This window comes from Marmota marmota, unplaced genomic scaffold (genome assembly GCF_001458135.2).
Source record: "Marmota marmota marmota unplaced genomic scaffold, marMar, whole genome shotgun sequence".
Classification (NCBI taxonomy): Eukaryota; Metazoa; Chordata; class Mammalia; order Rodentia; family Sciuridae; genus Marmota; species Marmota marmota.
In genome coordinates, this window is record NW_026000005.1 from 48,334,777 (window position 1) to 48,347,983 (window position 13,207).

General features: G+C 50.5%; 1 protein-coding gene across 2 annotated transcripts in view; it reads left to right on the plus strand.

Moving 5' to 3' along the window:
- Positions 1-824: 824 nt before the first annotated feature.
- Positions 825-13,207, plus strand: part of Trpm8 (transient receptor potential cation channel subfamily M member 8) — an 84,096-nt gene continuing 71,713 nt past the window's right edge. For both annotated transcript variants that reach the window (XM_015481608.2, XM_048808774.1), the window contains exons 1-3: positions 825-917; positions 9,285-9,406; positions 12,323-12,396. In XM_015481608.2, the coding sequence (XP_015337094.1) occupies positions 9,290-9,406; positions 12,323-12,396 (191 nt within the window). In that variant the 5' untranslated portion in view covers positions 825-917; positions 9,285-9,289. The remainder of the gene's footprint in view (positions 918-9,284; positions 9,407-12,322; positions 12,397-13,207) is intronic.

Sequence of the window (13,207 nt, forward strand, 5' to 3'; positions counted from 1 at the left end):
CACCAACATCCCACCCTTCCCTTCAGCCCCTGCTCAAAGCTCTCTTCACTAGACTATCCCCTGACACTCATCCTGCTTAACCTGTCATGTTTTTGCAGCTGTATTCCCTGTGTCATTGACTTTTAAATTACACCGTCCTTTGTGAACCTGGTATAGTGTATGCTTCACAGCGTGAGAGAAGTAACAGCCGACACTCTAGAAATAGTAGCCAACACTCTAGAGGTAATAGCCAACACTAGGGCCATTAATTAGAGCCGAACTATTATGTTCATACTGCATCATTTAAACTGAAAGTCACCAGTGGCAATTATTTCTTCTCTTCTGGAAGAGTTTTTACAAAGAAAATAGTTTAAAGGGGACCTAGAAATAACTACAAATTAATAAAGCCAGTCATGGCCTCCTCTCAAGCCCTGCCCAGCTAGCCCCATGCTGAATATATGTTTGTGTAGAGAAAGTTAACAAAATCTGGAAAAAAAAAAAAGAAGAAGTCAATGTTGTTATATTTCCTCTACTTAAGAATTTTTTCCTAACCTGTATTAAGATTTTTTAATGTATTAATTAATCTTGTCATTGCTTTCCAAAATGAGCATTTTCCATTTCATTTGCGGTTTTTAAAATATGCCATAACTGTAGAAATTAAAACGTGGTATGATTTAATACTATGGTGCTACTAGCAAGCCAGGGTGGGGGTGTCACTGCCTTATTAAGCATTTAAACTGCCACCTTCTTGACTGTGCTGCGTGCTGTGGCTGTAAGAATCCTCTCTTAGAGTGTTCAGTTTTTTTTTTCTCCTCTTCTTTAAAGGAGAAGGCGGGGCAGAGAAGGCTCCAGTTATAAAAGCCTCCCTCCTCCTGAGAGGGAGCAGACAGCAGGCTCCTTGGGGTGAAAGGAAATCCTGCCTGAAGCCACCACTGACGGTAGGTTCTCAACTTCTGCTTTTCTTCTTTCCATAAGCATTACCCTCCCTGTTACTTGCAGCATTGATTCATGTTTAATGTCTCTGGGAAGGATGTCACTTAGTTTTCCTGTGAAGGTTTGAAACGATTTAAAATTCCTCAGAGATGGGGGCATAAGCAAACTGCAGCTGGCAGACACCTCTCCTCATTTGGACTTCTTTAGAAGTACATAAATCTCTGCTAGACTTATGAATGATTTTAAATATGGCTACAGAGTCCTTTTTCTGATTGACAGAGTTTGACATTTCCTTAAGTGAGCTCTAGTACAAAATTCACCGTCAGCTTGGCGACTGACCACCTCTCAGTCTATGTTCTCACATCAGCTGGGGACAGAGTTTAAGTTTTTCTTAAATCAAGACCACGGTGAAACATAGTGACCTTTTTGATGACCCGGGAGAGGGGCATGTTCACCTGGCTCTCACGTGCTGTGGTTCCTGAAGTCACTTTTGTAATATTAGAAACAAGACCGAAGCACTTGCTTGGATGAATAATCAAAGGTTTCATCTCGGTGTGTCTCAAGTGCTCTGTGGCTGTGCTCGCTTTTTTGGTGTTAAGCTTCTTAAGCCGAGCGTAGAGCTTGTTCCTGAAGTCTCTTCTCTCTGCTAATAGAAACAGACCTGTGTGATGGGCAGTTCAGCTGATCAGATCTTGAGTGGGAAGAGCTTCCTTTCAAGGTTGTGGCTTTGGGTTGATGATTCTTTAAAATCTGGAACCAAGTTGTTACCGTTTGTGATTAATTTTCCATCTTGCCTAAGGATTGATGTCATTCTCGGCTCCCGTGGAGGCCGGAGGGTCCAGGCTCCTAGGGGACCCTGCCTTTCCCCTGGTTCCAGGAGGCTGAGGCCTCTTGAGCTTCCTCTGCCGTCTGTCCCCCTCCTGTCCCCTGCCTCTCTCTTTGGAGCAGGGCCTCTTGGGGTCAATGACCTTAGGAGCCTCCACGGGCTCTGGCCTTGCTCCAGGTTCCACCCATTTATTCAAACCTCAAAATTTTGGCTGCCAGAGGTAAGTGGAAAGTCAGGTTCTACTCCTGCCAGGGGACAGAGGAGGAGGCCAGGTGCACGTCCACCCTGCGGGTCCCTGTGTCACACCACCACCATGTGTTGGGATGGGGAGGAGGACAGCTCCAGAGGGTGTCATTGTATTTGAAATTCTCCAAGTGTCCCATTTCCCGTCACCACGAATAACAGAAGGGAGTGGAGGAGGAGAAGGCGCGGTTTGGTGCTGGGCCCTTTGGAACACCCTCCCCAGAGCTCTGTTCAGCACTATGTAAGGACGCCTTTCTTATAAAAGGACTGTGTGCTTCTTGCTTGAAAGCAGCATCTTGGGACTGGTTTGGTCCCTGTGAGGGATGAGATAAAAGGCAGTTTTAAAAACATGCCAAATCCTATTTCATTCTGGGACAGTAACAAACCAGACTAATTTTTCCCTGGGCTTAAAGAATGCAAGAGTCTGCTGTTAATGGTGACTTCTAGATTATTGAACATTATTTGTGGGCACCAATAAAAAAAGCAGCAGTGGCCAACCTTTGCTCCAGCAAACAAATGAGGTTCCTAATTATTTAGAGTTTGGTAATATATTAATACAAACGAAATCACAATATATTCCTTCCAAAAGAATCATGGAAGTGGAACAAAGTGACTTAAAGTTTAAAGGTTGGGCCCTCAGGTCAGCCTGCATGGATATGAATCCTCTACTGGATTTGAATCCTGTGACTTTGAGAAAGTCACTAGCCTCTCTGTTTTGTTTATGAGATAATAATTCATTTGACTCACAGGGAGATTGGAAGAACTGGTGCATGAAGAAAGAGCACAGGGCTTGGCACATGGAGGGCTTAACAGGGAGGGTTTGGCACATGGAGGGCGTTACAGGGCACAGCTGCTGTTGGTGCCTGAGGTCTGGACGTGCTCCTGTCCTGGTGGAGGTGTGATTTTCTGTGCTAGCAGAATCAATTGCATTGTTCATAGATCCAGGCTGTGATTGCAGAAGGCCCCTGTGCTGAAGTTTGCCCGATGCTGCCTCTTCTGCAACCCTTTAGTTTCATGCTTGTGTTTCTGAAATATTTGATCATGAGTCATGAGAGCTTTTCATGGCAGTCCTACAATGAGGGGGTGGCTGGCATTACTTGTAGCACCCTGCTGTGGACCATGTTCTCTAAGTGTGGCCCCGAGACCAGTGTCCTCGTCAGCGCCTGCAAATGTACTGTAGATGCTGACCTGGGCCAAGCCCAGAGCTCCCGAGCACAGAGGGGGCCCAGCCATGGGGTTCAGTGAGCCTGGGGAGTGAGCCTGATGCACTTACCTGCGTCCTGGGTGGAGGTTGGGCACATCTTCAGCATCTGGATTGAAGCTGTGAAGACCGTGGATGGTGTTTCAAGAGCCCATTTGATGGCACTTTGACTGAGGGCACCCACCTTGGTGGTGGGTGATCAGATTCCACTAAATGCATCAGACACATCTGCGGTCCTTGGGACCAAAGGTGATAGCAGAACTCACAGAGGTGTGGGTGAAAACAGGAAAGCAGAGGTTTCACATGGTTCGATAAGTCCCAGGACTGGCAGGGCTCTCAGGTCTCTCCTTGGGGACCCCCTGCTTGGGCCTGCTATTGGGAGGCACCCACTGAGTGTGTCAGTGAAGCCGCTTCAGCCTGTGCTCAGGGTGTTAGAAAAGACAGCCTCACTCTAGGTAACCCACGGTGGGGCCTAGGATGTTTCTCACCAGGAGACCCAGTGTGTTGGACAAGCATAATTTCCTTCCAATTTCTTATTTTGAAATCATAATAGCTTCACAGGAAGTGGAAAAGAGAGTGCACTGGCATTCCCTGGACCCTTCACCCAGCAGTAACATCCTGCAAAACCACAGTATTGTGCCAGGACCCAGGGTTGTGCGACTGGCACCACACAGCCCCAGACAGTTCCTCACGTGCTCGTGGTGTGAGCAGCATTTTACCCACAGGAGGAGGAGGTCTGGGTCGTCCCCTCTGCAGGCCTGAGTGGCGTTTGCCCATCACTCAGAGCCCCTGTGTCACCCCTGTGTGCTCCCCAAGCACCTGGTCCCAGCTGCATGTCTTCCCAGCTGGCCTCTCCAGTGGCCAATGTGGGTTTCGTGTTCCTTTATCGAGGCCCTGAAACTTGGCAGTTGACCATGTCTGTCCCTTTGTTTTGGCCACCAGCCAGGTTAACATACAATTTCTAGCACCTTCTCTTCCCCAGGTCCTTAAAACAGGCTTCCCATGTGGCTGGGTGAGCCCTCACTTTCCTGGTCTCTTATTTTACCCTGTGCTCATTTCTTTCCCTCTGGTTCACTACAGGCCAATGAAAATTAATGTGAAGATAGCTTTACTCTCAAAGGCAAAAATATGTATTTTAATCATATGTTAATAAAATACGATTTTAATAATATATTTATAATATAATTTTAATCATATGTTTAATAAGAATAGCTTTATAGTACCAACATGGGCCTCGTCCCAGATGAACTGACCACTGTAGGGACGTTGGGTGACAGGAATCAGAGACCGTGACAAGCAAGCACTCCCCATCACTGACTCAGCCTCGGGGGCATGCAGTGAGATGAGCTTGGGGCCTTTGGAACACAATGTTCTGTGTGAAAAAGATACTCAGGTCAGACAAGACGAGAGCCCCGGAAATCCACTGAAGATAAAAGGCGAGGTAGCTTCCAAGATGGCCCCAGGGACGCCAGTGGGGTCCTCTCCTTGAGTGCGGGCTCTATCTAGTGAATTCCCTCTAATCAGGAGGCTAAGGCAAAGGCAATGGCTTTGTGGCTGTGTCTTGCTGGCACACTCTCTGGGCCTTCTCAGTTCTGGGCTTTGACAACCCCCTGTAGCCAAAACCCCCGGGGAAAGCCTCAGGCCCACAGCTGGTGAGGTCTGAGGAGGCCCCCAGCCCTCCAGGAGCCGCGTCCTGGGAAGCACCGCTGTCTTCGTCAATCTGTGCTCCGGCCTCTCCCTCCCACTCACAAAGCTCTTGTGCTCACGGGCCCCTTCCTCTCTCACCACCTCCTTCCCCCTCCACACTTCTCCTATGACTGCTTTTGCTCCTCAGGGAGCAAATCTACTTGGCTTCTCTACATAACTGACACCTCTTCACTCCGAGGTCAGACAAGACAAAAGCCCTGGAAATCCACTGACGGTAAAAGGCAAGGTGGCTTCCAAGATGGCCTTGGGCGTGGAGAGGGTAAAGAGCAGTCTTTGAGGTCTGTTGCTATGAATTTCCCGACCCCTGGCTTTCCCCAGACACCTTACTTACTGTCTCAAAGTCCTAATACTAGTAGAGCAGTAATGCCAGAGCTCTGACTTTCCTGCCGTTCAATCCCTGGGCCAGGTCTATGCAAGCTGCTCCCTCGGCTCATGGGAAGCTGCTGGGGTACATGGGGAGACTCTAAGAGATCAGGAAACCGAGACCCCAAGAGATTCAGTTGGGGGCTGGTTGGCCGTGGAGCGCAGCCTCCCCAGCTGATGGAGTAAGTCCATCAGCTTTAACTTCTGGAGCCCCGTTCTAAGGAAGCCACTGACCGGCTTTTTTTTTCCTGGGTAAAGCAGTGGTTCTCTTATTTATTCCAAGAGACTGGAGCTGCAGGAGACCCTCTGACTGCCGGGGCAATTAGGTGACCAGAGTGGACCAAAGGCTCCAGAGCAGAGGTCCTTCTCCAGGAGGAACCTTCTAGAACCACAGATGCATAGCCTGATAGACACAGCACTGCTCCTGTGTGGGGTAGGGGTCTGTGAGCCTCCAGCAGTGGGGTGGGGGCTGAGAAGCTCCTTTTAAACTGCTGCTCTAGTCCTGGCTGATGACCGAGGCCCCCAAACCTTGTAGTGCTCCATCACGCCTCTGCTGTGGGCAGACATGCGGTTCTCTGGAGTAAGAGTGGGATGGTCCAGAGGAAGGTGTGGAAGGAAAGTGGATTCCACGTCCAGGTGAGATCTCAAAGAATATGATATGGGAAAAATCCAGCGTTCCCCTCAGTAATGACTGTGCTGGTGTCGACCATCTTTCCCTTCACCTTCACTTTCTTTTAGCTCCCTGCTCCTGTCCACCCCCACGGACTCCTCCTCTATGCTCTGCCCTCTGCCCATATGATGTCTCCCCTCCTTGGTCTCTCCCTCTGCTAACATTCAGACACCTCTTCACAGCAGACAGAGCAGCCTCGACCCTCAGCACCCCAGCTCCACCCTGCCGTTGCCCTGGGGAACGAGCCACCGAGGACATCAGGGCGTCCATGTGTTATCCCCATCCTCTCACCTGCTGAGAGGGACACTGTGAGGTCCTGGTTAACTCCACCTGGCCCAGCCTCTAGATATACTTCCTACTTATCCATTGTATTTTCCAGATGACGTAGCAAGAGATTGGGAAAAAAAACATAAAAAGTAAAAGGATAAAGTTAAAACCACTCGTGGTCTCACTCGCCCCGTGTAGTGGTGGGTGACCTTTCAATGCGCTGGCTCCACGTATCTGGAGCTTCCTGTCTACATTGGCTTTGGCGTAGTAACCATGGCTGCCTTCACTGCAGGGGCACCGCCTGGGTAAGGAGCTTCTTGCTCAAGGTGGAACCCAAGCTCCAAAGTCAGAGCCTTCACGTACCAGGATTTCCTGCCTCCGTGTCCTCCTATGGCCGCTGCGATACTTGCTGTGACTTACTCATCACAGTCATTTTCCCACATCATCTTACCTCTTGGGTAGAATCCTCTCCTACTGATAGAAACTTAGATCATTTCCAATTTTCCCTTGTACAAATTTCTCAGCAGCGATCATCTTCTGGGTGACCTGTTTACGTGTTTCTTCTGCTGGACTCTCCACAGCCAATCACTGGGGCGACGTGATCACGTCGCAGTGTCTCACTGCGTCACTGGCAAAAGGCCCTGCACGGAGTGAAGCAGCTCTCCTGGCCCTCCCATCTGATCACATGACCACTCAGGGTCTCCACAGTCTGCCCATCACCTGCCCCGACAGCAAATGCTGGCACCCGGACCCCTCCTTGGTGTTCACTGCTCACCGGGAGGGTCTTCATGTGGACTGGAGATCTGTGGTCCCTCGTCTGGTGGGCCTGGACTCTGGCCCCCTGCCTGTCTTTCCTGGGGGGCGGGGGGTGGGGTCCTGACCTGTGGGGGCTTCTGTTCCTTGGCACAGACAGGTTGCTGGGCTCCTTCCCAGAACGCCTTCCTCTGCTCTCCTGCCTCTTGGCTCCAGCCTTTCCGGCTCTCTCCTTCAGGGAGTTTTGTCCTCTGCTCACCCTCTCCGGCGCCCTGGGGCCCTCTCTTCTCACTCCCCCCCATCTTTTCCCTTGGGCCTTGGGCCTTATGGCTCTTCTTCCAAAGGCCTGGCTTCCCTCACTCCAGGGTCTAAATCCTGGCAGAATGTGTTGGGAAGAGAAATAGCCTGTGCACCTAGAAGCCTGCTGTGGAGGGCGTGGTGCAGGGTGCCCAGACCCCAGGGCAGCGGGCACCAGCTGGCCTCTGGGAGCTGGTGAGAGGCTCGTGCCCGGGAGACGTCAGGCCAAGGCTGCGGCTGCAAGTCTTATGTGTCTTATGCGGGCTTTCCCATTTCTCGTTGGCAGAAATGTGATTCAAAAGCCAGAACACGCTTTTGCCTTTGTAACAAAATAAGCAGTTTTTCATTGTGACGCAAATGAAATCACTTTCTAAACCTTGGCATTCCGCTTAGGAGCAATTTGCTGTATGGGAGTCACTGTGAATAGATACCTTGCAGGATTGATTTGTGGTTTTACCATGATGTATGTAAAGTACCAATTAATATCAAGTCTCTTGGAAATGCCTGGGGAGAGAAGTAAAAGAATCACTCAGGGATTTAAACAGTCGGGACCGCCCATGTTGAGTGGGTTTTAAAGAAGAGTCCAATCTCTGTGGCTCAGGAGAGTTTGCACCTAGTCTGGGACCTGCGATCTGCATGAGGAGTCAGGCTTACCGGCCCAGAGGTGAGGAACAGAGTGTGGGTGAAGATGCTTCCTGACGGTCCTCACTGTTCCCACACCAGGATACTCTTGTGGGCGGGTGTGCTCTGCACCTGGAGGTTATGGGAGGCAACGTGAGGATAGTTCACAGACCAAAGGAGGATTTTCGAGGAGGTGTTGACTTGTTCAAATGATTCATGCAATAAATGGTGTGCGGATCTATCTCCTAAGCTGTGTTGGGCTCTCGGAGTCTAGTGCTGAGCCAGGTAGACATGGTTTTGGCCTCTGCAAGATAATAGGTCAGACAGATCACTGAACAAGTCTTGATGCTAAGGGCATGCTATCCGCCCAGCATGCACAACCTGGGGCGTCTCCCTGGAGGGAGGATAGGTGAGCCTAGATATGGAGGATGGGCGGGAGATGGAGCCATGGAGGATTGTGGGCCACAGATGGATAAGAGGGGCTCCGGGGAGAGGAGGTGTGTGGTTTCAGGCTGGGGAAGCAGCCAGGCCCCTAGCTGCATCTGTGGGCAATCAGAGAGGCCTAGGGTGGGCTGAGTGTGGTGGGGACAGACAGGGAGGAGTGTGATCCTTGGAGGAGGGGATGCAGGGCGGGTGTATAGGAAGGATGATGATTTTGTTCTAGAAATGTCCTGTTGACCGCATCTGCTGGACAACTTGGGGAAGTGAGATAGTCTGGTCAGAAGGTTTTTTTCTGGAGCTTGGGATGCAGGTCCAAGTTGGAGCTCAGGAGACAAGGGGGTCTCCGGAGCTTAGACAAGAATGTCCTGGTGTGGGAAGAGTGAGGACAGTCAGGAAGCATGTTCAGGACACATGAGGTTCCCTGGCCTGTCCCTGAGCCCAGGAGAAAGTGCCGGCCTCCTGGGGCCCATCCAGCTGCTTCAGAGTCTCAGGTCATCCTGGGGCACATATCCTCAGGCCCTCTCTGGGGCCCTCTTTCAAGATCCCTTTCCCTCTTTGCTTGACTGGATCAGATCCAGGATTCTCCTGGCCCAGTGGCCATGTCCTCTGTCCATGCAATCTGCTAGGTACATCACATCCATCAACCTAGCAGGTAGCTGGTGTGAGTCCTGTGAGGTGCTCTAGGAACGAACCAGACAGTGTTCCCCAGAGCGCCCAGGCTGGAGGGAGTTGCAGTGTGGCACCATGTGCTCTGCCACTCTGGGGGCTCACCCAGGGGAAGACGTGCCAAAGGGCAGAAAGGCCAGCTGGGTCTCAGAGCCTGAATAGGAATTGGGCCAGGGGTACAATTTCCCTGGTGGGTCAGACAGAGTGTGGGATGCATGGCAAAGAGGAGACAGGTGCTGGATGGAAGGGGTGTCAGGGCTAAGCTCTGAGGGAGACCCTTTTGCTGGGTACCCACACTAATCCCCAAATCTTCCCAGGCAAGATGTCCTTCGAGGGCGCCAGGTTCAGCATGAGGAGCAGGAGGAACGGCACTCTGGGCAGCACGCGGACCCTCTACTCCAGTGTGTCTCGGAGCATGGATGTGTCTTACAGTGAAAGCGTAAGTCGGGTGCCCGGCCCCTTGCCCAGAGCTTGGGCAGTTAGGATTATTTGGTGACTTGTCTGCCTTCTTTACAAAGAGCCTCTCACTGTCCTCAGGGCGCCATGCCAGCAGGACGCCATCTCCCAACACAAAGGTAGCTCCCTCCCGCAGCCCCTTACTCTCTGGCCATCTCAGATGCTCTCACTTGCCAGGAAATAAAGATAACCCTCCGGGCTGATGTCCAGTTCCCTCGGACTAGAGTTAAAGTCAGGATGTTGGCTGGCTTCGCAGACAAGGAGGAGCAGGAATGGGGAGGGCGGGGTGCTGGTCAGGTCAGTTTGCTCTGCCTGGTGGTCACTCAGGCCTGGCTCTGTGCATAGCTGAAGCCCCTGCCCTCCTCCTCCGGCTGGGGCCCGCCTCCCACGGCCAGGACAGGGCGAGTGCGATGCTCAGGTGTGAAACGAGGGAGGCGCTGTCCTGGGTTGTCTGTCGCCCTGCACTTGCAGCCCCCAGTACTGAGCACCTCTTTAGCGCCTGCCCACATCTCGACTTAGTCCTGCTCTGTGAGAAGCCCAGTATGCAGAGGCTGTGGTGGCTTCCCTGCTGCTCCTACCCTTTACTCTTCTTCTCTGACCCCAAATAAAGAAGTACCCCCGGAGGAAGGGGCCCTGGCTGGGTCCACTCAGCCTCAGGCATTGGTGCCCTGGGAGCTGGACCAGGGCTGTCTCCTCACCGTGCTCCTGCTGCCCCTGAGGGTGGCCCTTCCCGGGTGCAGGCAGCCCTGGCCGGTGGGATTGCTGAGGCCGCCCAGGAGACTCTCAGTTCTGGGAGCTCCTGTTTGCCCCTAAGCAGACACCCATACCTCTGCAGAGTGCATTTACAGAGGAAATGATCAGAACCAGGCCATTTTTATCATCCGCCCTCCGCCGTGAGCCTGATTCCACAGCTCACAGGGCTGCTGACTGTTCACATCGTGGGAGGTAGACTCAATTATTTAAGTAAATCAAAAATATTACGAGGAAAAATGGACATCACAGATTTTCAAAATTCTTCCATACAGATGGGCATTGGAACTATTTTTCTGTGAAATTCTCATGAAATTTCCAGCCTAGAGGTCACTGGTAATGCCCGGTACCCACTACCAGCTTGAGATATGGGATGTGGCCGGTGTTTCGGACGCTCCCCTGTGCCCTCCCTGTGGGAGGTCAGGCCTTCGCCTCAGAGGTCATAACCACTGTCCTGAATGTTGGGTCACGGTTGCTGGTTCCTGGCCTTTTTAGGGACATTTAGCTTTGTCCACTTTTTGTATTCATGGGATTGAATTGTAAGGACTTTTTGGGTGAGTTCTTTACACTGGTTTTGAGATTAGTGCACACTGATTTGAGCAGCTGCTGCTGATTCATTTCCCCGCTGTGCAGAGTTCTGCCACGTGCCTTTGTCTGTCCAGCCTGAGGGCTGGACTTCCGGGGTTTCTAGCCTTTGCTATGAGGATCGACACCACTCTTAACACCCTTCAGTGTGTTCCCAGGTCTCCTGAGGTGTGTCCTTTGGTTTGAGACCAGTGAGTGGAAGGTGTCTATTTCTCCTTCATGGGGTTTGGTTTAAGAAACAGAATTTGTGGGGGAACCTAGGTTCAAAGGATGGGAAAGAGGAAGATGTGGTGCCCATTCTCTATTCCTCAGGACTTGCCTGGGCAGGGCATGGGGTGTGAGGAGGGACCTCCAGGAGAGGGCCCCCATCCTTGTGTACTGCTGCTGGTGAAGGCCTTGCCGTGGGGAGGAGCCAGGCCTGGCTTCGCTGCCGGCCGGCCGTCTACGAGGTGACTGTGCAGGAAGCAGTCTGAGCTCTCTGACAGTCAGCACGGGTGCTCTGCAGGGCGTGGATTTGGAAGAGAAACCCCAGCAGCTCCAGCTCCCAAGGTCAAGATGCTCTCTGAAGCCACAACCTCATCACCAGGCATCCAGAGTGTATGGGTCACTGGGGGAACCCCTGCCTCTCTCCACAAGGGCCTGCTCCCCAGGGAAATGACTTGACAGGCAACAGTGGACCATTTTCTGCCAAGTTTGTACCAGTTTCTCCACCCTGAGACCCACAGCCCTCCCCTTCACCCTGCAGGGTATCATTGTCTTTTTCACTGGGTGCATGAAATGAGACCCCACTGTGGTTCACTTCACATTTGTTTCATTAGTGATAAGATCCAGCTCTGTGTGTTCATGGGTTATTTGTGTTCTCTTTTATTCAGTGTCTGCTCTTGTCTCTTGCCATTTTCCCCACAGGGTTATCTGACGTTTTCTTACTGAATTATTATCCTTATATATTCTGCTCACCGATCATATGATGACCAATATATGTTGCAGATATCTTCATTCATTTTGAAGAGTGTGGAAATTTTCAAAGTATTTTTTTCATCTGTTTTCAAATAGCTTGCTTCTGCCAACTTAAAGGCAATTTTTGTTTATAAAGGCTTTGGTGTTTGTCAGAATTAGCCTCAGATATGCCTAACCACCTTGCCCACAGGGGAATAAATACAACCATGGAAGGAGGTTTTGAAACATCTTTTAAAAAGCAAGCAGAAGATTAATGGAAACCTGTGCTGATACTATTTTTTTAAAAAAAATGGTAGACTATTATGCAGTGCTTACTCTTCCTGGTAGCCTTAGAGACAGAAAAACATGATTCCTAGGTACAAGATAACTCTAAGTAACATTTGGAAACATTTGCATTTAGTTATAAAAATTTAAATGTATGCTCCCTTTAAAACGCCACCACCACCACCAACAAAATCCTAATGTAGTCCAAAGCATGAGCAAACGTTGGCTGCCTGGGGGGAGTAGTTATAACCTTTGAAGTAGCTTGGATGTATTTAGTATTCATTCATCTCATCAGGAGGCATGAATAAAGCAGTAATGTGTTATCCAATGTTTTTCTCCAAAGGACCTGGTGAATTTTATTCAAGCGAATTTTAAGAAGCGGGAATGTGTCTTCTTTACCAAAGATTCCAAGGCCACGTAAGCTTCTGTTTCCCTCCATTTTTGCTTCCGTGTTTAAAAATTAATTATTAGCCACCATTACAACAAACAAATAAAAGCCCATTAGTGCATTATAAAGGTTGTTTTCATCTTGTAATTCCCAGAAAGGGTGTGTGATCAAGAGGATCTGGCAAGTACCTTATAGTTCTTCCCTAATTATATCATTTCCTGTGTATTTTTAGCTTTGATGATACAGCAGCTGCTAAGGTTGCTGAGAGGGGCCGTCACCCCCTGCAGTACTCCCAGGAGCCTGGGAGCCCACCCTGGGGACCTTGGCAACAGACATGGCTCAACCGCAGTTGCCAGGCAACGACACATTTGTGCACATGTGTCAATCCGAGTGGCCCTTGTTCCCAGCTGTGGTCTTTGTGCCTTCCCTTTTTACTGGGCTTTCATCTATTCTGAGTTTGGGCACATCAAGGCTGGGTTACAAAAGGCACCCTGGAGCCCAACACCCATGAGCGAGGGAGTGAATGCATGGGTGCCAAGCTGCTGGAAGACGTACCTGGATCTCATTAAACCATTCTCAGCCTAAACCTGCTCTTCTTGTTCCTCTCTGCTCCTCCTCTTTTGCTAGAGTGTAGCTGGTAATGGACTGGAAGCCATGGCTGCAATTAACTGGAGGACTGGTCCTCTGTGAATGGAGGCAAGGAGCAGAGCAGTGATGTAGGAATGGCGGAAGCTTTAGAATCAGCTTTGGTTCCAAACTTGACTTGGCTGCCCCTCACCGTGTGACCTTGAGTCCATTATATTTTTCCTGAATTGAATTCTCTCATCCTAAAAACCTAGC